Source organism: Tachysurus vachellii, chromosome 5 (assembly GCF_030014155.1).
Source record: "Tachysurus vachellii isolate PV-2020 chromosome 5, HZAU_Pvac_v1, whole genome shotgun sequence".
NCBI lineage: Eukaryota > Metazoa > Chordata > Actinopteri > Siluriformes > Bagridae > Tachysurus > Tachysurus vachellii.
This window is the reverse complement of record NC_083464.1, coordinates 16,737,134-16,765,000: the sequence shown is the minus strand read 5'-3', so window position 1 is coordinate 16,765,000 and position 27,867 is coordinate 16,737,134. Positions and strand designations below refer to the sequence as shown.

The 27,867-nt window shown below is 37.6% G+C and overlaps 1 protein-coding gene across 3 annotated transcripts in view; it reads right to left on the bottom strand.

The window, feature by feature from the left end:
• The window catches only part of ascc3 (activating signal cointegrator 1 complex subunit 3), a 147,728-nt gene extending 124,649 nt beyond the window's left edge, over positions 1 to 23,079 (bottom strand). For 2 of the 3 annotated variants that reach the window (XM_060870035.1, XM_060870037.1), the window contains exons 1-5: positions 22,958 to 23,079; positions 17,138 to 17,283; positions 15,176 to 15,326; positions 12,879 to 13,456; positions 8,987 to 9,107 (exon numbers count right to left, since the gene is read on the bottom strand). In XM_060870035.1, the coding sequence (XP_060726018.1) occupies positions 8,987 to 9,107; positions 12,879 to 13,456; positions 15,176 to 15,326; positions 17,138 to 17,227 (940 nt within the window). In that variant the 5' untranslated portion in view covers positions 17,228 to 17,283; positions 22,958 to 23,079. The remainder of the gene's footprint in view (positions 1 to 8,986; positions 9,108 to 12,878; positions 13,457 to 15,175; positions 15,327 to 17,137; positions 17,284 to 22,957) is intronic. The other variant, XM_060870036.1, reaches the window with a different exon arrangement.
• Positions 23,080 to 27,867: the final 4,788 nt, after the last annotated feature.

Genomic DNA, 27,867 nt, shown 5'->3' with positions numbered 1-27,867 from the left:
ATAAAAACAAAGGAAGAAAGGCTTACGATAAGGCAAGAATTAGGACCCGTGTTAATATAGGATCAGCTTTCCAGCACTGGAGAGAACTGAAGGAGCAGGAAGTTGGCACATATTCACAGATTCGAAATTCCAGAGTCAATAACTCCTGAGCTAAACGCTGTTACTACACAAATAACACCTCTTTTCTATCGTAGTAATGTAGAGAGGCAGCTACAACCGCGTTTTGTTAGTGAGAGTGTTTAACTCAGGAGTTATTGACTCGGGAAACTCAAATCTGTGAATATGTGGCCAACTTTACTTACGATGCCGTGGTTAATTTTTCCTTCTCGATAGGTGAGTAACGTTGGTTTTGCTTCATTTCACAGAAATAATATATGCCGTCCTTTGCATGATTATGCTTGTGTGTCATTTTTCTTGTTTGTTTATCTGCAATCATATTGTTCTTCCCTTCAGCTATGATAAAGACACATTTGTTTCCATTAGTTGCCTGGGTTGCATATGTATGTGTGGGTGGAGCTATCAATAAAGGGGTGGGACCCATTTGGGTTAGGGGCGTGTTTGTTTTGATGATTTCAAATGTCAACATTGGCTTTCAAACAACGGAGACCCCACTTTTAACAGTCCCTCAGGAATTTGTGATCGATGTGACATCATCACAACACGCATTCAGCCAAAGCCCTCTTCACTTCACGTGCGTAAAACACAAATACAGCGGTCATAGAGAGTAATGACGTGTTTCAGCTGGTAGCAGTTTAAACAAAGAATCCAGTAGAAACTCAAGTAGATTTTTAGAAAAAGAAAAGAGGAAAAAAAAAAGGTGCAGTAAAATCAAGCATTTCTGGCTACAACAAAAAACTAAATTAATTAATAAAAAATACCAAAAAAAAAAAAAAAACTACCAAAAAATAAATAAAAATCTACCAAATAAATAATTAAAAAAACCCAGAGGGGTGACTTTATTCTAACAAAGAACTAAAATCATTCTTAAAAACATTTTTATTTTATTAATAGTAGTTTCTCTCAGACACGTCAAAATAAAAAAAAATTTAAAATTCAGGACTGCTGTTGATAAGCTATTTTTGTTGATGGACTGTCATCAACCCAGCAGTGATACTCAGCTGTGCTTGTTACACTCATCGAGCTCAGCACATACTACCCAATGTTTACCGTCTGAATTCTACTCGGCTTTCAAATCTTTCCTTTTAAATATTCATAACATCAGCTGTGCATCGAAATGTAGAAACCTGTCGGAAAACTCTTGATCGATATGATCCCGACAGCCAGATGGGCCGATCAGCCCGAGTCCTCCAAGTGTCACAGGAAATGTTGTGTGTGTGTGTGTGTGTGTTATTCACCAGCCACACCAGTTCCACATCTGTCCAGGTGACTCATCACTGACCTGGCTGATCTAACTAAACACATTCTAGTGCAACAATGTTAATTATACACAGGCCACACTATTAGCTCGTACCTGTTCACTATGACACCTTCCGTCTCATCCACTTTAAATCATTATCATTCGTTCTCCGAGTGTTCAGAGCCTAATAAATACATAAATAATAAAGCCACTTCATATCAGACAGAAACAAACACTGAACCAACATTAAAGGGACAGAAATGTCAGTTAAAAACAGTTAAATAGTTTTTAATACAGTTTTTCCTCCTAGACAAATGTATTTCGGGACAAAGAAACATATCCAAAAATATCCGACAATAACACGATTGGTGAGAGTGTGAAATTACCCAGGTCTGCGAGCAGGAAAGCCCACATATTTTCTATTAAATTAGCCAAACGTCAGTGATATGTTGACACTGCTCGAATGGAAAGCCTGGAAGGAATAATCCCTAATCTCATTGACGCTCTGGGAGACGCAGGTGAAGCAGTCTGGCCCCAAGACAGTAAGAAAAAACTACAGCAACCCAGCAATCTGCTGTAATGGGAGAAGGAGAGATATGAAATATAACCCAGTCAACAATATTGCTGCAATATCAGCAGCACAACCACAAAACACATGAATAGGACACAAATCCACAGAAGTAAACGTTGATGAAAGAAGGCTATTATGTTGTGCGTGTTACGGTACAGCAGTATGACGATACATCATAAAACCAACTAGAATATGAAGAGAGTAATAGTGCTAGATCGGGTTTGCATTACAAAACCACATTCTTCCCATACCAGGACACCTCACAATGAGGTCCCAGGTGACGAACCGGAAAAACATTCATCCTATTGTCAGGAGACCGCCGGCTCCAAATCCTGATACCACATTCGACCATGGCCAATGTCCGAGAGAGAGAGAAACAGGCCATGTCTGGTCAGGAGGGATGATGCTACGTTCTCTCCTGTCAGTCAGAGTGACACGGGCCACAATGTGGGTACAATGTGGGTGGCTTAGGTTTAAGTAAGAGGATAGATAGTGAATCCTGCAAGTCTGTTCAGCTTGACTTCGAGAGAAGCATTAAAAAATATTGACTTCATGTGTCTCAGAGAAAACACGTGTTAGCGTTCACCCTCACATGAGGTGTGATAGGGAAAACTAGCTAGTGGGTGAGATTTGGGAAATGACCAAATTGTGAAAAAAGAGGATTCATTTATAAAAGAAAAAAAAATAAGTTCATATCTTATAGAAGGCTCAAGGTTTAAGACTTTGTGTTACTGGCCAAGGTCAGGGGTTCAAGCCCCAAGCAAACCAAAGCTACCAATGCTGGTATGATGTATATTCATGTTATACCTCATACATCAAGATAAATATTGTTCATGTCAATCACAGCAAGGCTCTCACACAGGCGCTTACCAGCCATTTCATATTGGGTCACAATCGGTAAAGCAAAAAAGTTCCAGCATTGTGGAAATTATCTAGCAGTTCATCACGAATATTAGAAAATGAGTTCAGGTATCTCGTCCTTATTCTTCTGAATGTTTCTAAGACTGCATCATGACATGCACTTCTTGTAGAAACTGAAGGAGGGCTGATGAGGGGAAAAAAAAATAAAAGCAACACAAACTTTTATATCTGAGAGGTTTCAAAGCTAGCTAGTGTGAAGTTAGTGTTTACGGTCATTATTCTGTGGCTAGACGATAATTAGTAGAAGTAATCAAATTTATATAAAAAAAATACTGGAAATTGTAAACATGGGCAAGAAGTATTATTTTCTGTTGAACTGTAGGAAGAAAAAAATAAAAAATATACATTTACCTTCTGAACCTACTTGACTGCGACTATGAATAAAAGGCTAATAGCCTGGGCATGTTATCTGCTTGTACAGGGCAAGTGGCCTTGAGATTTGTTCCAACTTGTGACTTAACATTTGTGATAAAGACAAAATTTGTGATATCTCATTTATAACAGGCAAGTGCCAAAGGTTTAATTAAACAGCGAGTGCGCAGAGATCAGAAACGCCAGGTACGGCATTATATAAAAGGCTGAATTAAAAGAAACCGATCAATCTGATTCGGAAAGCATAGAAGCTCATTCAAAGAGAAAACCCAGGCTGCAGGAAAACTGCTCCGTCATGCTGCAAGTGAACAGGCTTTAACTTACGAATGAACTGAGGGTTTCATCAGAATTCATTAAGTAACCTCCCTGTTCTGCTGTCATATCAACACAACAGTGAGATGACCTAATTAATAATAATTTATACAAGCACATATTGAGAGCTTGAATATGCTTGGTGAAATAGCACACACCAGCTGTGCAGCTTGTTGGTTTATTATTTAACAAAATGGTTAATTATCCAGACTACTGAGGAAAACTGCATCTTTACATGCTGTTCTCAGCCTGGCTATAAACAGCTGTGTGCCTCCAAGTGACCCAAAGCTATTAGTTTATTACTGTGAGCATAATTCCCGCTACATTATCCAGGCTTCCCTACATATCGCTATTATGTTCACTGTTAGACTCATTGATGTGATACTAATGAACTAATGACTTTATAAATGGAACAGGCTTGTGCTCTGGTATAAAAATAGTGCCTATATACGCAGTTCATTTTTTTGTTTTAATACAAAAATAGACAATATGCAATTCGATTTGGCATAGATCTTATCCAATACAAATTCATTACATTCATATCAAAAATTTGGCAAAGTTTGACTAAAATAAAGTTCAACAACTTTATTACAACTTTATTTGTGCCCCTTCCAAAGCTCTGCCCCTTTCCTCCCCATGTACACAAAGCTCTGCCCCTTTCCTCCCCATGTACACAAAGCTCCGCCCCTTTCCTCCCCATGTACACAAAGCTCTGCCCCTTTCCTCCCCATGTACACAAAGCTCTGCCCCTTTCCTCCCCATGTACACAAAGCTCTGCCCCTTTCCTCCCCATGTACACAAAGCTCTGCCCCTTTCCTCCCCATGTACACAAAGCTCCGCCCCGTAATCCTAGGTATTTTTTTCTTATTTTATTTGAGTTAGTATCGTCAGCTGCATGAGAGGTTGACACAGTTATGTCACACTACATATGATAATAATATAACCGCTTACGTAAAGCCAATTCAATGCAAAGCTATACAAGTTGCATTTCTATACCTGCCAAAAAAGAAAGTCAATAAAGTGGTTATTACACTGGATCCATTTGCTGTGAATGTGATTGTTCCTGGCATGTGCTGCAGCAATAATCTGCTGTCAGACTCAGTTGATTCTATCAAACCGCGAAGCTTTTGCTCTTATCTTACGTCATCGTAAACGCACATGGAGAACAGAACGTGACAATTTTGGTGCTATTAGGTGCTTCTGTGTCACACAACATTCTCGTGCCTCTCTTGGTACATGTGTGTTGCGGAAACCTTTCATGCCTTTCTGTGGCTAAAACACACACCCAGGTTACTTTACTTCCTGAACAAGTCCGGGCCCAAGTAAGAGCCGTGTTCACATTCACAGTAATCGCAGCACAGTTTTCCGCTGCAGCTGAACTCACAACACATCCCACAGGTAGTCTCAAGTTCAGTGCTGTAATGCGCTTCCCGGTCCATATCACACCTTTCACATCACTAATCTTTCACATGAGCCATGTTCTGTTTCAACTGGCAGTGTGAAAGCATCCTAATTAGGTGTCCAGCTTCACCAGCACTGCTGATGTTTCCTTTAGTTTCACTATAGTTTTTTTACTATAGGACTTTACTAGTAAGAATTAAAAAATAAAAGAAAATAATTTAATAAAAAAAAAAAAAAAAAAAAATATTTTACTACTGCAGTCTTAAATTTGTAAATGCAGTCAGCTCAGTTTGTAAATGCTAACTTGCATAAAACATGCCCCAGGCAGTCATTACCTCTGAAACAACCCGGTCTGAATCTGTTTCTGGTCGTATTATACATTTCTGTCTGGCTCTTACACCTACTCTGGATAAGCCAGTTCGTCTTTTCTTCGCCCAAATAATATTTCCAGCCTGCAAATCTCATTTCTGTGCACTCTACTTCTAGGCTTGTCCATCCTCTCACTGACAGCGATGGCCCATCAATACTCAAAAGGTTCTTTTGAATTTTTCATGCCGTCTCTGACACCCTCTCTCCCACCCCGCGATTTCCATCTCAAAGGCAGCTCTTCTCTATTCGTCAGCACTGCATTTGGGACATGGTCACATCTGTATCTCCACAGTCCTGTGCTGACACCAAGCTTGTGTGGAACTGCACCACTTTTTCTTCCTTCCTCTCTTTGATGTGCTTCTTTTGCCTGGATTTTGGCTTCACTGTGCAAGTACATGTGCTCTCCATTAAGCTGCACAAGGCCGAGGCTTTTTCTGCATCGTTTTTCTGTTGCAGAATGTCATTAAACTCTCTGGAGCAACTACCAGGACGAAAGAAAGCGATTCTTTTTTTTGTTTTTGTTTTTTAAATACGCCTGTTCACTTTGCATTAGAAACTACAGCATGGAATCTAAGGAAATGATTCATCCAACAACTATTTAAACACTTGTTTTGACACCAGGACAACAACACAAGCAAAGTCTTGGCAAAGCATTGTGTGCTTAACTTGCTGTATTTCTGAAGCTGCGGTAAAAACTGCAGAACAACGTTGTGGCAAATTTCTTGCAGATGTAAGCAGGCTTCAAGGCATTGATGAAATGGATATGAAGTATTAATTGAATACGGTGCTCATCTGTCTTTATGTTGAATAGAGATTACAGCTGCTTTGGGGGAAAAACACAACTGATCAGTGTGTAAGGTATTTAGATAAATTAACATGGGGGAAAAAAAAGCCCATCTCCAAATAATTTGAAAACCAAACCAAAAATCAGGGGCAATATTCTAACCTTGAACCTAGCTATTTAGTAATTATGCTCAAAGTTCAGTTAAAGGTTAAAGTTTTGCATTACAGCATTAAATGCTTGGACCCCTACAAAAGAGCATGCAGTGTTACAGCTAATCAGCTCTTGACAAGCCCACACAATAAAAACCCACCGCTCTTAATGGGATGCAAAGAGTGGGCAATTTCATCCGCAGCTTTTAGCCTGTCTTTTGACCTCTACTCATGGTTGTCAAGGTAACTCGCATCTCACAAGCAATCTGGCATGTGAACTTTTTGACTAGCCAGAAGCCCATTAGCTCTTTTTGACAGCACACTTCTGTAGCCATAGAACTGGAGTTAGTATTAGAACAAAAAAAACAGGATCGTCAGACATGCAGAAACACAAAGACATAAAATTAAACTCAGGAATGAAAGAGAGCAGCGCTGTGTGCTTTACCGCTAGAGTTTACCGCCAGTCACCCCTGGCTTTTAAAGTCAATATACAAGTCCTTAAAAAAAAAAAAAAATCAATATTAACCCTACTCACAGTGTTTTTTCTTGCCTAAGCAATAGGTGTTGAATAAGGTTAGTCACATCGACAGGTTTACCATCTCTCAGAATTAATGCAGAAACATCACTGAGCTTCATAGAGACAATTCACATGATCATCTGGACGCAAGATGATGAGAAAGCTGTGCTGACTGAAGTGCGAAGACGAAATGCAGATCTACTGCTTAAATCTCCAAATAATTAAATAATCACTGAAAGTTGACTAACTGTCCTTTAGATGTTGGATAAAATACTATTATAAACACAAGAAAATGTCATAGCAGGTTCTACTGTATGTTAAGCTTTTTTGTCAAGGACTTTTGATTAAACCCAGAACCATACAGAAAATGACAAATTAAATAAAATACTTAATTATTAAACTGTTCATTTAAAAGTAATTTCCCTTCATATTATGCGGTTTTAATTAAAGACTCAACCCAGCCACCAAAACACAGACTGAGTCACTCAAGCCAGTGGCTTCGTCAACTTCCCTTTTACTTGATTAAATGGATTAATAAATGTTGGAGATTTTCTAACCCAAATTCTTTCCATCTGCAGCACTTACATTCAGTCTTTTGGCAGCTGGGAGTTGGTCAGACTGAGCTGGAGTTTTAAGCAGGAAAAGTATTCATCTGTTCATTAATATTGCACGCAGTCCTGATAACCTGGCACGCTGAACACTGCAGTCTGATCCAGCTAGAATCAAGCAACTACTTTATAAAAGCCTTTACAAAGCAAACAGAGCTTTACAGAAATGTATTCCTCTCAACTCATATGAGAACACGTATGTAGAGTACAGTCACAAATATAGATGGATTGGGGGGGGGGGGACCTATTAGTTCATTTACATTTACAGCATTTAGCAGACGCCCTTATCCAGAGCGACTTACATTATCTCTTTTTTTTTTTTTTTTTTTATACAGCTGAGCAATTGAGGGTTAAGGTCCTTGCTCAGGGGCTCAACAGTGGCAGCTTGGTGGCCCTGGGATCTAACTCAGAACCTTCCAGTTGGTAGCCCAACACCTTAACCACTAGGCTACCACTTCAAATCTAAGCGACACTGATGACTTTTAGGGCCTTTTTACACCTGGTCACTTCATGTGTTTTCTCTGATCCGATAGCTCTCTGATTTGTTAGAACTGTTCCATTTACATTTGGCCACATAAACGCGTCTTGGCGAATCTGATATCAATCCGATCTTCCTACTCCTGCCCAAAATGCAAATATATTTTACCTAATTTCTGGGGTAATTGAAACGGAACAGCATTTTGCTGCATTTTCGCCGGCGGCAGCAGTGCATTTTAAGACCCAATGAGACACCTGGGTGAAAGATCACTTGCGAGTGACGTACTTCCGTTTGGGAGGAGTATAGCGCTGACGTATGTGGCTTGAACAACCGCATTCATTTACACCTGTCCAGTTTCATCTGAAATGCGTCCCAGACCACCTCCTGAAGTGGTTTGAAGGACCGGATTTATATCCGTCTTGAAACCGTTTCGGAGGGCATTTAGACCTGGTCTTTTTACGATCGGATAGCTATCGGATCACCGAAAACGCATGAAGTGACCAGGTGTAAAAACCCCCTTAGTTGATTTGCTGTTTAGTTCGCTTGCATGTGACCAAATCAAAGGAAAAGACACTGGCTGGAGGATGTGTAAGAAGGAAAGTGGGTAAAAATAAACTACTTTATATATAGATATATACAGTATACACACACAACAAACCTTAGCAAATTCAGAACTGCATCATTACATATCTTACCTAAAAACAGGTGTTAAATTAAAACAACAGAAACAAATCTTTTGTTATTTATTCAAGTTGGTTACTTTCAGAGCAAATGCACAGAATTTCTATTTCTGCAGCAATAAATGGACTGTGCAGCGAGGGAAAATATAGCAGAGTTGGATTTAACCAGACTCAATGCTGCATATCTAAAAGCACTGTAATTTGCACTCTCTGCTATTTTTAAGACATACAAAGTGCACTGTGTTTAAAATGCATTTAAAAGGAGAAAAAAAAAAAAATGTCTGCTTCCTGTATGTTTCTTTGGGGCATGTGCAATTAATTGCTCATTCTTAATGCTAAAGTTGAATCATTAGCTAAGCACGGTATGGCACTACTGTTATTGCACGGCGGAGGACAGCACCAGCATCCGTATCACTCCGTGTATCATTCGTCTTGTTGTTCTGAAGCTAGCAGACTACACGACTCACCAAGTGGGAAGCTGACTCTGCTGTCTGATGGCGCAGACAGAAGAGCGTCCACGATCTCAGACCTTTTCTGGAGAAGCGTCGAGATCATCTCAAATCCCTCAGGGCCGAGGAATTCAAACAGCTGAGTGGATGAGACAGAGAGAAGAGAAAGTTGTCAGTGCACCAGGCCATATGCATGAAAAAATAAATTCCTACTGCAGCCAAAAACATCATCCTCTCTATATGCCAAACGTGAGCACTCATTATCTCCCACATTGCTAAATCTGGAGTAGAGTCTCATCTGCTGCACAGTCTGCTAAACACAGACACCTGGCATTTAGCACCAGAAGAAAACAAAGCAGTCAGCTCCAGAATTATTGGCACCCTTGCTAAAGATGGGTAAAAGAAAATGGCAATAAAATTGTCTTAGCAGTTAATTATCTTAAGCCCACACTGAAAATATGAGAGAAGCCTTTAGTTCAGGTACATTTGCTCTAAGGAATAAAAAACACAAACCTTTTGTGTCACAATTAATGGCACCCCTCAATATTTTGAATAAAAAGATGCTATTGAACCATTTATATTTATCTTTTAACTCTTTAGGAACACTGTCAGTTAGCCAGAGCTTCCTGTTTCACTGGAGTATAAATATGAAGTGCTGCAGAAGCTAGTCCTTTAGTCATCCATCAACATGGAGAAGATTAAAGAATACACAAACAAAATGAGGGAAAGAAAAGTATGCTGAATTTCATACATCAGGCAATAACTATAAAAATAGACCTATGCCTGAAAAATGACCATATCATGCCATGCCATACCACATATACTCCCCCCACGCACACTGAGGAAGATGGCTAGAGATGCATAGATTTCTCTTCAGACCACAGAGATTTGCAGAAGCATGATGGGGTCATGAAGTCTCCAAATTCTACAATTAGACACCACCTCCAGGCAAACAAACCACTCAAAAAGCATGCCAGAAGAAAGCATATTCCTCCATCCAACAAAATGCGGAAGGGTCTGGAGACGGGTTCGGTAGATTGCTACTGACACTTTGACTGGAATCAGACTCTATGGTCAGCTGAAGCATAAATAGAGCTTTTATTGGCAATGCAAACTCAAGGTGGTTTTGGTTATACAGAAAAGTGATCCCTGCTGTTAAATAAATATGTTGGGGATTCTGTGATGATGTGGGACTGTTTTTCCAAAAGTCCTGGGAATCTTGTTAGGATCCTAGAATACAAGGTATGTAAAATATTGCCTCTGCCAAAAGGTTACAACTGGACCGGTCAGCTGGTCAATGATTAAAAATATACAAAATAAAAAAATAAGTGTTTTGACAGTTGGCTATTCCAATCTCTTGATCTAAACCGCAGTGAACTGAACAACACTGTACTGTAGGATCTGAATAGTCTGTATTAAAGTGTGATCTCAGATTACTTGCTCATATTTTCATAGAGTTGTTGAGCTGCTTGACCACAAAAGACATAAACCTCACTACCCTGTTTCATACCAAAATTTTCCAAAGGTAGCAATAATTCTGGAGCTGAATTTTCATGGAAACCGACTAATATCTAAGATAAAATTCAACATTTTAAACCTCTTAGACAGATATTTCATTGCAAACACAGCAGTACAACAAAAAGGTACGAACATAGATGAAAAAGAGATCAGTACTGGTATGGACGGATACATCTGAAATTCCTTTCTTGGAGTAAAAGTACTGACACCCTTTAAATAGCTCCTCGGTGGAAGATAGACCTTTTGAGAAGAGTAAAATAATGATCTCCAAACTGTCCATCATTACATTAGGCTAAACACTTGCTTTCAAACTACAAGCAAAGATTTATTGTCGGTTTGCACAAATTTACAAAACGTCTCTCTTGTTTCCTTTGTACTGAGCTGTTCATTAGCAGGAAAAACACACACACATTATGCAATACTGTATCTAGTCTATAATTATGTAAATCTTGTTTTTTATTATTATTATTATTATTATTATTATTATTATTATTATTATTATTATTATTATTATGGCTAGTGAGTGAGGCTATTTGTTTGTCCTGTTATGGACAGCATGGTGGCAAATCTCCGTCTCACTGTTCCATGAATCCAGGCCTTCAGCCCTGAGCTCTGGTTTCCGTATGTGAGGAAATTTTCATGTGTGTGAGCTTCCTCTGGGTTCCACAGTTTCTTCCCACCTCTCAAAAACATGCTGGTAGAAAAACTAAACTGCCACTGAGTGTGAGTGAGTGTGCGAATGTGTGAGGTCTCATGCAGGTTATACTGTATTCCTCATCTCACACCTAGTGTCCATAGGTTCCGGCTCCACTGTGACCTTGACTGAAGCGGTTACTGAAGAAGGTTGAATGTAAAGTGTGAGAGTGTTGGTGATATAATACATTGGCGGTCTTGTTGCTTGGAAGTTTGAAAATTTGGAGTGACGAGGAATGCAGATATTTGTAGAGGAATGCGTTTGAAAGATTTCTAGACTTTCTGTTTGACTGATTTTTAGATGTTTAGCTCTTCTTTCTCTGATGTAGGAGTTTAGCATTAATAGCCTTCAGAGTCATTCAAAGGTCCCAAAGTTTCAGAGCTTGACTCTGTACACAGGCTTCATGTAACATTACATTTACCAAAGGAAACTGTATTGAATCCTAAATTGCAGTTGTATTCCACAGCTCTATATTGAATTGTACACCGTTTACAGCACAATAAACATTCATAAAGCACAAAGATGTCAGTTGAAAAGCTCTGTTTACATAAATTCTGTCCGGTGCTAAATCTAAATTACCTTTAATCCTTACCATCCAACAGCTCACTCCTCTACTTGTCTCCCAATTTATATGCTGTTGCAGCAAATGTCATTTATAAAGCAGAAATGTAAAATATTAAAAAGCTGGGTTCTACCATTCGTATGCCCTCCCCTGTACCTCTGTCAAGTTTAAGGGCAGTAAGTGGAAATGCTTTCAACTTTGCCATTAACTTTAGAGTCACTCGCACAGAGAAGCATGGTGGGCTTCACAGACAAAGGGCATCCCACATCTGAAGACGCCAGGGGGAGAGTTAGGTTCCAAATGTCACCTACGTGAGGAACATTTAAAATCTCAGGTGCTATACTGAGACTTGGGAGATGATGGAGGTTTAGCGCAAGAGGCACAACAGTCAGCTGATCACAGAAAAGTATGAAAGACAGATAAAGAAAGAAACTAAAGAAGAAGAAGAAAGAAAGACTCAAGAACAAATCCCTGTCGAATTACATTTGATTTGATGTCCAACTGAAATGTCTGTGACAAACAGATGAGAGTCCAGCTCAAGACTGATCACAGTCATTAAAGCCTTCAAATCTTTCCATCATCTCCACGGACACCGGCATCCCTCCTCTCACACATCCTAAGTCATGTGACACGGACTGTGTAGAAGACTAGCAACCAATAATGTCCATGGATATTAGTGTTATCCACTATATAGCCAAAGGTTTGTGGACACCTGACCATCACACCAATATGTTTTTTGACTATCCAATTCTATGCCTCCAAGACAAGGCAACAGTTTGTAGAAGTCTCACAGATAGGTCTGATTTTCCAGCAACTTTTGGTCATACAGTGTACATATATGTATCTATCACAAGGAGTTATACTGATTGGTTGGACGGATGGATTGTCGATTTTATTTGATCAAAATTCTCAAATAATAACTGTGCCAAGGCTGGGTTCAAGGTGCCACTGTTGGACCACTGAATAAAGCTTGTAACCCTCCCTGCTCTGGTGTCAATGCACTCCCACATGATTAATGGACTTTTCTATAACCCCACAACCATTGTGTTTTTCCCCTTAAAACATTGGATGAGCATGTGGTTTAGAAGAATCTGTGCTCTCTACATCAACGACAGTAAACATACACTGGCTCTTACCTCATTCTGAAGCTCATCATCACTCTTGGAAGAAGCAAGCATCTCAAACAGCGAGGTACAGAGCTCCTCTGCACTGGATGAACCCATGTTGCCTCCACTCAGGTACTTCTCCACCTCTTTTCTGAGGATAGATCGGTCAGCACTGCTGCTCTGGCTCACTGACTGCACGCCAGCGCTCTCTAAACCGGTGCTACGTCCACCAGCATGGTTGCTTAAGAAGCTGTTGAAATCCAGACTCAGCTCCTCACTTTTTTCCTCCTCCCATGGAAGACTATCTAGACTGTCTAGGACATAAGTGTCAAAAGAAAAGGCAATGTTCCGCCCAAAAGCCATTCCATGATCTATAGGCTTGTTGGACGTATGGGATTGAATGAAATCTTCCACCTGGGACTCTCCACGCTGAGCCACCAGATGGCTGACTGCAGCACATGCTGTGTCGGCTGCTGAGGCCGGGAACGGTCCAAACATCTGCTTAATGGCCCGGGTCTCTTCATGGCTGACCTGTTCTTTGTTCTGGAATGTCTTGAACAAGAAGACTGCAGCACTTTCAACGGCATCATGTCCAAAATCTGTCCCCACTGCAACGTTCAAAGAGAACATAGGAAGCACAGTGATTATTCTGAAGACCCAGAAAAATGAGAAAATGCCTATGTACCATGTGAGGGAACAATTATAACCATTTTCACTTCACTGCCCATGCTTTTGCTCGTGAAGGAATACTTCAACCCAATGTTAGCTACAGAAAACTTTAATAATAGGGGAGAAAAGGGCTGAATGTCCAATTAAAGGAGAAAATATGATCAAGAAGCAGGAAGACAAGAATTTGGGCCAATTAAAGTTGAGGAACGCAGCTCACTCTCTATCTACAACTCATTGTCTGTAAATAATTGCTCATTTCTGTGCATTTTAAAATGTGTAAACTTGGAGAATGCTTTATTCCGGTTTAGGATGTCTCTCAATGGCCTGTTTACAAACTGCAGAGAGGATACCGCATGAACTTTACGGAATGCGCAATCACACTTTACTACTCTTAATGTAACAAACATTTGTCAGCTAAAAATATTTGTTTTTAAAAGAGCACAGCACATGGAGAACATGTAGTACAGGGTTTATTGGTATAGAGGAAATGTTAAGACTTTATACTGGGACTTGTAATTAGGAATGGTAAATCTAACATTTTAGAAAAGCTTCATTATTTCCTTTGTCTATGTGATTTATACCTAAGCCTGTTAAACACATTTACACTCTGATTGGCATGAAAACAGATTTCTAGCAAAATCACCCGAACAACTAATCAGCTCTTTTACTTCCCTTCATTGTTACTGTATTGATTTTTTTTCAAAGTTAGGCTTTTGTACTGTACAATCATTTACACTGCGATATTTACAATATAAACAAAAGTATGAAGCATTTTTTCACTATAACAATCCTCACTTCATTTTCCAGAACGAGTGTATTAACTGTGCAGTGCAGAGTAACAGTTCGGCTCCTGAGCAGATCATCTTCAACTACACCCCTAAGTACATTTTAAAAATATTTAAATGAGTAAACAATTGGTTCGTTTGTTAATTAAACTAAAGCATCATCTGGGCATCATCATGCTAAAAAAAACAATGAGCTGTTAATCACGAGTTTTCAGCTCTTTGGTTTCTATCACACCTACCCCTGGCCTGCTATGAGCAGAGTCTCCCTTGCATTCACAAGCGCTATAGTGGGATTAGTGAAAAAGAGAGGGCCCTGCCATGTTGCAATCCATGCCCTGCTGCTTGCAGTGCGACCTACCTCCCTTGTCCCCTGACGACAGGATCAGAACAGTAATATGAGCCGTGTGATAGGACACAATATGCAGCACAGTTTGACTAAGACTGCATTCTGGGGGATTTGCATCTAATCTAATTAGAAGACACATCAGGAAAGCTGAACACTGTGGCGTTGTGACATTCACCTTTGTGACTAGTTATGTTCAGTATAGGTAAATAACCTTAACTTTACGCTTTTGAATAATATTTAACACTTTTGTTAGTACGCTCAGATTATTACTTGTCACACAGTATGAGATGATCCCAAAAAAATCTGGATTCTATAACAGACTTTGCAGTAATGTGTGTTCTCAATGTCAGATTAGTCTATGAAGATGCTCTAGTAATAAAAAAAATTACTACATTCATCAATCAGCATGAGCTGGGAAACATTTCAACATTTTGCTGAACATTTTACTTCTTATCACAATCAACACAGTTCCGGTCAGAAATAAAACAGGATGCAGGAGTTTTCTAGATATCAGATAAATACTGTACCTATTTGCTTGGCCGCTTGAAGGAGATTTTTCAGCTCCGGAGACTCTTTCCGTTGCTCCTTCTTCTCTAGCTGTTGGGTGAAAAACTGGACAACCTTTGCCCAGGTCAGACTCTCTCTGGCAAACAGCTCCCTCCTCTTCAAACGCTTGGCCTGCACAAGACACACAATCTAAAGCATAAAACTCTCTTGATGTCCTTGTTTATAGCTGGAGGCAATCGTTCAAAATCATTTACATAAATAAAACATTCATATATCTATCTGCAGTGACTAAACCTGAATTAGAATCAGGTTTAGATAATAAACTCCTTTAACACCTATACAGTGTATAAGCAATCTCAGTGTTCGAGCGTATGCTAAGAACAAAGCTTGGTCTTTATCTCTTGCATAAAGAAGCATGTTTGCTACTTTAAACAATTTAGAGCTAAAAGCTGTTGATAGAAGATAATCAGAAGCGCAATCTACCTCCTCTTAAAAAGCCAAAAGAGGCCAGGAGATGGACTGATTAATGAAAAACAAGATGGGGAGGGAAGTGAAGGATTGAGAATGTGTCTGCCACAAACACATAAATAATGGAGGAGATACAGAGGACTAGCTTAATAGAGATACATGTTCAAGGACATAACATTGAACACGGTCTTCCATGAGTCGAGTCATTTTTATCCGCCACATACATTTACTAGGGACGTTGTCATATACATCTTCCATATACATTTACTACAAACGTATTTGGAATTGGTGGAAGAAATAGCAGTTCAGAGTGCATTTTGTACTACATATCCTATTTTCTATTACACTATAGCATTTTGAAAATGTTACTAGCTTCATTTTCTGTTCCATGCTAATATTTTGCAATTATCTCATTTTTACTTCATACTAACATATTGTGATTTTGCTTTGTTTTACTTAATAATCCTTTTGTAATTGATACTAGGTTATAACAAACTAATTATTTGCAATTATCATATTTTTATATTTCATTAGAACTTTGTGTTAATATTTTGTAATTAACTTGGATTATATGCTATTATTTGGCTTCTTTAATTAGCTTAGTTTCGTATTACATACTAGTATTTCACAATTATTCCAACATTTGTGTAATGATCTCATTTTGTTTTCCTACTCAAAAGTAACTAGCAAATGTAACTAGCATCATTTTACATTTCATGCTAGTTTTTAGCAATTATCTTTTTTTTTTACATACTTATTCACAATTACACTGTTCTGTATTATGCTATACTTAATGCTTAGTTTAAGTAATTATCTGATTTTGAATTACATTAGTATTTTGTATCTCAATGTAATGGTTACTATCTTCATTTTCTATACATCCTAAGATTTAGTAATTTTATCATTTTGCATTAGATAACTGAAATTTACAATTATCTCATTTTGTATTTCATACAGTTCTTATGCAATTATGTCATTCATGGGACAAAGTATTGTCATTGTTACTAAATTATTTTGTGTTTGAAATTATTATTGCACTAAATTTGTTCTTTATACTGGTAAATTAAAAAAAAGTCTTCTTTTGCATTACATAACATTATTTTGAATTTAACTAATCCACTAACTAATTTAATTCTCATTTTGTTTTATTAGTGTTTTTTCATTGTTACTTTAGTGCTTGAGCTAATATTTCACAATTCTCGTTTTTATTGAAATCTTTATTTTGAAATTGTTTTCTTGTGTATTACATACTAGAATTTTGTCACTCAAGGATATTGTCCTTCAGTGTCCCATAATAAAATGCAGTTCCTCCAACACTAAAACATCCAGGATGTGAACTATTAAGATATAAAGACAAATAACGTCAATTCCTCTAACGTGCTTATAAAGATTATACATAAAAAAAAACACTACAGCATCAGTGTGTGAAAACCTGTATGCAAGAATTGTATGATCAGAAAATGAGAAAGGAATTAAAACGGAAATATTTGTTGTGAAAACAAGTTGTGCCTTGCCTTTAAATCATACAGCTCGAGTGTGAGGTCCTCCTGCTTGCTAACCGTGGAGAAAGAGCGCAATGCACCGGTAAGTCGAGGAGGAGCCATAGCCCTGTTTCTCAGTCAACCATCAGAGGAAAGATGTAGTCATGCAGCAAAAGAGCCTGTTAGGAAAAATTAGCAATGTTGAATATTAATGTAACTGCTTTACACATTAATATTCATCTCAGGTCATGAGCTCCCACTAATTGTGTTACATCCTGTATCATGTGCTGTTTCCTTCAAAGCTTTGACACTTTCAAAAACTTTCCTGTGTCACTAAAGAGCCAAAAATACCCAGGAATAAATACCCAGGAATAAATACCCAGGAATAAAAAATACCCAGGAATAAATACCCAGGAATAAAAAAATACCCAGGAATAAAAAAATAGTAACTAAATTCTTAGTCCAAGTTGAGATCAGTCCCAATATTTGAACACATATTTGATTATATATATGTTTTTTACATCATTACAAAATCATCATTTTCCCAGAGACATTCAGAACTTGTCTATTTACAGACTGAGGAGGAAAAACTAGTTATTCTCCTCTCAGTCACTCTGTTTTTTTTCTCCACAAAGCTTATTAATAATTACAACAGCTATCTTGGTGAAATGATAGATAACCGGATATTCCCAGGATAGAAATGAAAGTCAGTATAGAACGAGTGAAATGAAAGGTTAATTGATTCTTTCATTCATGTGAGAGCTTCAAAAAAAAAAATAAATAAATAAACAAAAATAAAGAGTTTAAAAAGAAACCAGAAGACAAGTTGCTGTACAAGCGGCTCACGTGTAGCTCTTTACCAAATGTGTGTTGAATAAATAACTGGAGTGTTAATGGATTTTTTTATTAAAGCTTCCGTACAATGTGCAGGATGATGTAACTACATTTACTTATTTTCAGGTAAAAGGACAAATTTTCATGTTTTGTCCGGTCAGGCAGTGATGTGGTGGTGTAAGCCGAGCCCATTCTGCAGAACCAGAAACAGCACATAAACTACATGAAGCCCTAGGCACCTAACGTTAGCTAGCAAGTTAAAATATATACCCTGGATGAAGGGGAAAGAGTTCTCGGCCGTCTGCTAAAATCCCACAACGCACAGCTTGGGCTCGGGCCACAGGGTGAATCTAGGGGCTTTAACTCTGAGGTATTCTTTAGCCGGATAATATACAGAGAGAAAAAACTATCATGTCTTTTTACTAAAATACTGAGTGAAATACACATACTGATGGCAGTATATGTATAAAATAGTAAAACTACACAAAAAACACCAAATAGTTTCCCACTCATCACTTCAAATTTACTTCGCTTTAGCTAAAACAGGTTACAGGCTAATTACTCCAATTTCACATCAAGGAAAATCAAGTGACTGTCATTCGCTAGTTTCCCAACAGCGTATAGAACAAACAACTGCTTACCTGTTTAGCAAAGGGGAAAAAAGTACACACAAATCCATTTTGTTTGTATTGATTAAGCTGGACTTGACCACAGTGTACGTACAAAATAACTTCTCAGACTGCCTGAGGCTCCAGTCTGATGTGTATATATATATATATATATATATGTAGTCATATAATCATACATCTTTTATGTGTGGTGCTGGAGCCTGATGATAATTGACATATCGGCGTTGTTGTGTGACATGTACACAAAATGATCTCACTAATTTTACCCCAACAACCTCGACACGACTCTTAATGAGCGACACTATTACAGGACTGTCAGGGCCTCAGGGACTCAGAAGCATCATATTAGCCTAGACAAATTTTTTTCCTCCTCTATGACTCATTATTCAGGTTTTCTTGCCTCACATCTTAAATTCTTTATTCTTACACTCTAAAAAACACTATTCAACTTTTCACTTAATGGAGGAAAGATCCCGACTTGAGCAACAAAATATCAGAAAATTGCACTGACATCTTCATATCAAAAAGCCCTAATTGTACAACAAACCCAATAATATATATATATTATTTATTTATTTATTTAAAAAGATCACATCTTTGAACACACAAAATGTGTGCACTGAACTCCAACAAAAAGTGAATAAAATGTAATCTGTGAGTCCATTAAGCAACTGAAACCTTATTAGAAGGAAGGTTAGAGGGTTTTTACAGCTGCAGTTATAAATTTTAGAAGATGAACAGGTATCTGTGTGTGTCAGAGGGAGCAAAGCATAAACTGAAGCCTATTCTCCAGCTTGCACTGTGTAATAACTTTGAAATAGTCAACAGAAAAGCTATTAGAAAGCCGCAGATCGGAAACGCCTTTTTAATCAGTCAGGATGGAGTTTGCCTGGATGAGCAAACTGGGTGAGTAAAGAATGTACTCACTCTGAGTGAATGTGATTGGGGAAGGAAAAGACTTCACTATTTGGCTTTGGCTGAGGAGCTTCGATATGCTGAATTATTTGTCTTGCAAAGATAAAAACGTAGGCTGCAATAAAGAACAGGGTTTTGGTCTATCACACTTTTATTTGTGCGTCTTAAAACAAAGTAAAGTGCATATTCCACAGAAAGGTTGTGATATCAGACGCAGCTGGACACCAATTAGTTCCTCGGTCATGTCAGAAAGATCATAAATACAAGTTGCATTGTCTCATGTTTTATTTTTTTTAATACAACTGAGCAATTGAGGGTTAAGGGCCTTGCTCAGGGGCCCAAAAGTGGTTTGGGCCCTTCGTGGACCTGGGATCAAACTTACAACCTTCTGATTGGTAGCCCAACACCTTAACCACTAGGCTACCACATGCCTCACAAGTTGAACGCGTATGAACACCTCACAATGTCGTAATTATGAGTGAGGGAAATCTTGATTTTCTTTTAATTTACGAGTTTCAGTAGAAAATACGGTACAATCAATTATTTCTTGAACATTTGTTTCTCTCAAAAGCTAATTCTACTTATTACGAGTTTGGTATCTACAGAAGTTATTGAAATACAAGTGTTGTAATACAGGGGATGCCACAGCGGATCATCTTGACTGCATATTTGATTTTGACACAAACTCAAATTTTGCCATAAACAAGTAAAATGGTTCATATTTAAGCGTCTTTAGGAGAGAAATGGTTTGAGCGCAAAGTGACTTCATGAATTGATTAAAAAGAATCAACACACCTGATGTGCATTCTTTGTTAAAAGGTTAAAAGTCTTGCTGTATTTTTTGCAGTTATTTAAGAGAAGGTTTACATCCATCTTGCTCTACTAAAGTGACTTGAACGCACCTTACATCGTAATTCCAACTGCCCAACTTGTAAATATGAACTTCCCAGAAGGAGTTTAATGCACAGAGTACATCAAGTAAAAGCTCTCAAACAAACAACTAGAAGACTATAGCCTATATAGATTATATTCTAACGGTTTAATCATAACATCAGTGAGATATTGTCTGGCTTGTTACTTAAGTTAAAGACGTTTTTATTATTAGATTGAATCATGTGTAGGTTGAGTTCATGTGGTATTAGAGTAATCCAATACCATTGTGAAATCTCATAAAGCACAGATTCACAGATGTTAGCACAAATTGGAGCTATAACTATACAATAGTATTAAATTTAGGGGCTTTACACATGCAGAATAACAGTGTTGCAAAACACCATCCCCCCCATCCTGACCATGTTCTACAGAGGGACCATTGAGAGCATCCTGAGCAGCTGCATCACTGTTCGGGAACTGTACGATCTCGGATCGCAAATCCCTGCAGCGGATAGATAGACACTTACACCACACGCTGCATCCGCAAAGCCAACAGCATTGTGGATGACCCCACACACCCCTCACACACACTCTTCACCCTCCTGCCATCTGGAAAGAGGTACCAAAGCATTCGGGCCCTCACGACCAGACGGTGTAACAGTTTCTTCCCACAAGCCATCAGACTTCTCAATAACTGAACTGTACTGTACTGAGCACAACATACACACACATCATCTGTATGGACTGCATAGACCCTCACAAAACACACACACTGACACATCATACTGTTTACATGCTGCTTACAATCCAGCAAACTGTTTACATGCTGTTTTGCACACTTTTTCTGCTGTTTTTGCACAAACTATCCCAACGTTTCAGCCGTTTTTGCACATATTGTACAATATCTCAGCCATTTTGCACATACTATACAATATTTCAGTCATTTGCTGTTTTTTGCACAATTCTATATAACAGCTATATATGGTTGAAATGACAATAAAAGCTTCTTGACTTGACTTGACCAGCATCATGAGTCTCTGTTTAGTGTTTATTTTAATTCAGGGGTTATGTAAATTGACACACACAATCACAATCACACACACACATTCACATACACAATCACACACACTATGGACAACTTACACACAAGATTACTCACATTAATATACAAAGCAAATGTACTGTTCATTTGCGATTGCTTTACTTTAAGTACATCTACAGCATTTTAATAATCTTCTGTAGACCTGAATCACGTATGTTATAAACAGAAGAGTATCAGTGTATCACTGTGTTTATCAGGTCAGTGCCACGCTTCCTTTGGTCAGCTCATAAATAGCCAAACAACAATGTAAAAGCTTGAATGGAAAAGTCACTCTCAAAAATAACTTAGACTTAGAAATGTACCAGTGGAAATAACCAGAGTAACATATATGCCATCCGAATTGACATGTTGGTAAAGATTCAGTTATCTATTTTGAGTAAAGAGGTGAGAAAACAGTCAGAAGAGCAACACTCCTGGAGTTTAAGGTACATTTTTGGGCCTTAACACACACAAAGCCTTCATACATGTTGCTAATGATCACATACAGCGTGCACAATCATACCCCAATAACAAGTGCTTATAGCAGAGATCATCTATATTATATATGTGTTCATGTCTTGTCAATGTCATTCTGTTACACTGTGGAGCTTCTGTCACTAAAACAAATTCCTTGTATGTAAAAACATACCTGGCAATAAAGCTCTTTCTGAATCTGATTCTAAATGTTGTATAATAATGGCATATATGTTATGTACATGGAATTTTCAATGTGACAACGTTGTGGAAAAAACTTCCATCTTTGTAATTTAGACAAAAATCTCTTATCACATGTAAATTGAACTTAATTGCTACAGACATGATTCATCAATATTACTTAACAGAAATAACTGTCCAGAAATATCCAGCTTCCTTTTGCTTTCTTTGAGTTTCTGTGCAGAGATTTAGTTAGTAATGTAACCGTTTTGTGTAATTGTGTAACTCATATTTTTACATTAGGTTCTTATACCTTGAACATTTCAAACTCACACACAGCACTAATCAAAGCCCAGAGCAAACTAGTCCATCATCTCAGTTACTGTAGACATGTTGATGCAAAAAGGAGCACGAATTGAGGTAAAACATTTTATTTAAGCAGTCTGCACTGCATTACACAACATGTAAACAACAGTTAAATCAGCCTGATGTCTTTCCGACTAGCTGCTAGTTTAAAGTCAGAAAGGCATCAAAGTCCACAAAGCTATTAACAAACGCCTCGTTAACCTGCAAGCTAACATATATCTTTATAAAATACATAAAACAGAGCGTATGACAAGGCATTACAGCTGGCTAACTAATGTTAAATATAAACTATAGTTAAATATGTACTTTCAGTATGTCAACATGGTGTTATTAGTCAGGCAGGTAGTTTCTCATACAGTTTAGCCAGAGCTACAAGCTAACATATAAACAATACCGTTGTTTCTCATTGATCCACTTCAGCTTAAATGACATTTCAACAAGCAGCTCAATTCTTAAGTTCACTATAAAAAGTGAAAGATAAATAAACCACTCTGAACTCACCTACCGACTCTCAATCAATCCAATGTGCAGTAAGTTTCAGCAGGCGGCTCGGCTAGCCAAATGCTGCGTGTGCACAGAGACGGCATGAGCCGAAGGGTGTTGTGGGTATTGTAGTTTTGTAGGGTTTACAGCTGCGTTGGACGAAACGCAAGGTTTCGGTTTCATTGACTACAATATCAATTCATATGACGTATGCGGAAGTATAAAGTACATAGTGCAAGAGAAGCAGTGTCAGAATAAAAAGTTTGACAGGAAGGTGAAAGGTTTTTGTCAGTTGAGATGTTTGTGGGAACATAAAATAATAATAATAATAATAACATTAATAAGAATAAGAATAATATTAAGGAATAATAAATAGATAGATATGAAGGAATGAACTGAGAGAAAATAATAAAGTAAAATAGCAAACTTGTCTTGATTATATTGGATAAATGGGATTATATTATATTATATTATTATTATTATTATTATTATTATTATTATTATTATTATTATTATTATTATTATTATTATTATTATTGTTGTTGTTGTTATTATTATTATTATTATTATTAGATTAGATTAGATTAGATTAGATTAGATTGTTAACTCACAGTTCCAGGGTCCTTAGTTTAATACTAAACTCAGGTTAACTGTCTGTGTGGCGTTTTACATTGGATGTGTCTCAATAAGCTCCCCAGCTCTTTAGGTGGTGAATCAGTATATCATGTGGCATGAGTTTGGCACTGGTGAGGATCATAGCTCACTACACACTGGGACACTGGTGACTGTGGCTACATAATCACATTGTTAAACGTCAACACCGGTAACTGCAACAATCTTGATGTAAACAGGCTTGAAGGCTCCTTACAACAGGCTTTGGCACTATTTCAGCTGCCAATGAACAGCTGTTGAATCCAAAAACATAATATATATTTAAGTTTTATGTCATATAAATTTGGTTCATTTTATAATTGATGATTTTATTCGCACATGTTTTTGTCTTGGTACTTCAAGCTGACCCAAACAGATCATGTATAGAATGCAGTGTTGTAATGTAACGAAGTATAAATACTTCGTTACCATACTTAAGTAGAAATTTCGCGTATCTGTACTTTACTTTGCTATTTAAATTTATGCCAACTTTCACTTTTACTCCACTACATTTTCTAGATAAAATGTATACTTTTACTCCGCTATATTTCCACTAAGCATCTTTGTTACTCGTTACTACAAAATAAAATAATAAAAAAAAACAAAATAAAACAAAATAATAAAATTGCGACTGCAATAAGGGAGGTTTGGCGAATCACTGCTCCTAGATTGCATTACGCTCCGCACGCTCTATTTCAGCGTATTGTTGCCAAAAGGAGGCGGTAGCACAACTGAACATGAGCCACAACAGAGCCACATTTTTTACTGTGTTACCACAAAGAGCCACATCATACACATGGGCACACATGATCATCACCTTTTTTCCCTGCCATTTTGAGAGCAAACTTGACACAAATTGTTTACTCAAATGATCTTGCTCCTACTGGGAAACTTTGAGGTATTTTCATCCCACTCACATGCGCGTTTGACGAAAATACCGTATTTAACTCAAGCGAACCGAACACGCACAATAAAAAGACACACAAACTTCGATATGAAGGTAAGAACCGCATGAAACCGGGCAAAGAGCCGCATGCGGCTCGGGAGCCGCGGGTTAGCCACCTCTGTCGTAGAAGACCACCCGGACGATAGTGGTGAACAGGGTGAAGAAGATAACGTTATACAACCGTGGCCATATTTGCAAGAAATGTAAAATGTAAAAGGCTTCTTTTACATTGGAATGAAAGATTCTTCCTACCGGATGAAGTGCCTCTTATGCCTACCGAAAATCACTGAAATTTTACTTTTTACTTTTACTTCAAATACTTAAGTACATTAAATATCAGAAAATTACTTTTGATACTTAAGTACAGTATATATCAGATACTTTAAGACTGACTTTCACTTCTACCAAAGTCTTTTTCTAGTACGATACTTGTACTTTTACTCAAGTATTGCTTTCTAGTACTTTATACAACACTGATAGAATGGCAAATCAGATTTAAAAATAGCTGATGTGTGCAATCATTTGAGAGGCTTCTGCTTGACTAGAATGAAAACCTGCATCACACTGGCCGTTTGTGGAGAAGATTGGACACTCCTGCTATTGTAGATAGACAGCTTCATGGGTTGCATGAGATTGGCACTGAAATGTTGATAGCATGGTTAAGGTTGGGGTTGCTGGCTAACTCACATTTCCAGTGTTCTCCAGTGGCTGTGGATTGGCAAAAAAGGATGTGGATGTTGGAAAAATTGTGACCAGTGGGTGTCTTCCAGTTTTAGGGCAATTAGAAGAATAGAATAGCAAATGCAACATGGCGAATGTTCTTTAAACTCACAGATTAACACATTATGACTAACACTTCAAGAACAGATAGGAAATAGGCATTTTGGTGGTACATGTGCTTAATGAGCAGTGGTGGTATTTAGAACGTTTGGGGTTCTAGCCCTAAAACAGCCAAGCTGCCACTGTCTTTAACCCTCTCTGCTCTGTAGGTATAGTATCATGACTCTAGAGAATTTCTCTGTGCTCTAATGTATATGTGACAAATAAAAGGCTTCTTTTTCATATATCTGACCCCAAAGCTGAAACAGTGACTGAACAGTAATGAAAGATAGAGTACAAGTAACACAAAAACTCTTATATCTGGTCAGAAATTCAACTGTCCAGTTGCATTCACAATTTTGTATTTAATTGTAATTTTGTAGTATTATAATTTGCTGTGGTAAATTTGCTATGGTAAAAGTCACAGAGATCACAATTTTCCCCCATTCTGATGTTTGATGTGAACATTAACTGAAGCTCATGACCTATATCTGCTTGTTTTTATGCATTGTTCTGCTGCCATGTGATTGAATGACTTGATAACTGTGTCAGTGTTCAGGTGTCCCTTTTAAAGTGGATAATTAAGTGCATCAGTGTAGTAGTTGAATAAATTATAATCAGTAATAACTATGGTACAATATGCAACTAGAAGATAAGTAATAAATAATGAGTCTTTAATACCATTTGGCAAGATAACTTGAGATAAGCAAAAAATGCTGTATATTTTCAGATGATAATGCAGAATGTTTAGCTTTCTTGCTTACAATCCCTCACTGCACTAGGAGCAGAGGAGTGAAAGTAGCAGCAGACACATTGTTAGCCAAAACAAGTCTCAGAGAGCCTTCTGTACAGCCAGATTTTTCTCACAAGGGAGATGGTCATTACCTCAGTAAAACACTAGACAATTGCAAGAGATATACAACAGACTTCTTGCGTACCAGGAGACATTTTTCCTTTTCACTTCCTTTGCTAGACCGTATGAATTCTCCCTCTAGCTTTATACAGCAGCCTCTTTTACTTAACTGGCCAGAATTCACAAAACATACAACATCTCATAGCATACGCTATATAAAATGAACTCCATAATATTTAATAGCAACCAGATACCTGCATCTCACCCACAACCTCCTTAAATATTTGTCCTACAGTAGATGGAGACTTGCATATAGCATATTATGATAATTTCAGTCTCTGCAACCCCTCAGCTGAGGACATAGATAATAGCTTCAGCCTCTTGAATTGTGCTGACATAGCTCCCATCAAGCCAGCCCTAAATTACTCCCTGCTCGTCCTACTCCATCTGTTTGTTTCTTCAGACCTTTTGTTGTCTCATTTTGTAAATGCAGCACTGTGATCAATATCTTCATTTGGCTCATCATTCTAATAAAGATGTTCTAATAACGCTCAACTTACAGGTGGATGTGTATGTGAAGCTGAACAATATAGGCTTAATGTTGCCTATATGAAGCAGTGAATTGCAAAATTTTCTGGAACATGTTTGCAAAATTGTAAACTAGAGCAGAAAAGGTATTGTTCTGCCTTCCCATTCAACTGTATCTATTGTATATTAAAATGATGGGGAGGAGGGACATATAATAGATGGTGGACTTTTCCTGTACATCATTTTTTCCCTTTCGAGTCTGTTTCCTCTCAAGGTTTCTTCCTCTTCCATCTATGGGACTTTGTCCTTGCCACAGTCACCTCAATCACCTCAGGCTTGCTCATTGTGGATAAATACAAACACTTTTAAATATGTCTAATATTAATCTTGAACTTTTGCATAATATTAATCCTTGTATAATGTATTAAACTTTTTGCACTTTTTGTAATATTTCTTATGTTCTGTAAAGCTGCTTTGAGATAATGTCTATTGTTAAAAGGGCTTTAGAAATACATTTGAATTGAATTAAATTAATGCTATCTCTCTCACACACACACACACACACACACACACACACACACACACACACACACACACACACACTATTCCATATGAAGCATTTAATATTGTTAGATAAATATACATTATTTTAGCAAAGCCCTAAAACTCTATATTGTATAGTATATACAGGGTCAAGACGTGATATTAAATAAAATAGTCATTAATAATATCCATAGCACCGCAAATATCTGTGAAAATATATATATATGGCACCTGTACACTATCCATAGCACGTGAATATAATTCAGACCTGTGGCAAGCACTGAAGTAAGATGGTAACATTCAACAAGAAGTAAGGTTTAAATCCCAACAACATCAAACTGCCAGCGCTGGGCCCTTGAGCAAAAACCTCAACCCCCAACTACTCAGTTGTGTATATATAAAGAGATAAATTCAGTACAATAAATATAATATCTATTACATTGTAGACTCTTTAAAAACATTGACTAAACATTAACTAAGCACTGACTATGTTCACAAAGTACTGAGACTGTAGTTAAAAGACTTACATGTTTAAGTATGTGATCAAATATTTCTTTAAGGAATATTATGAGAAATATATTTGTTGCC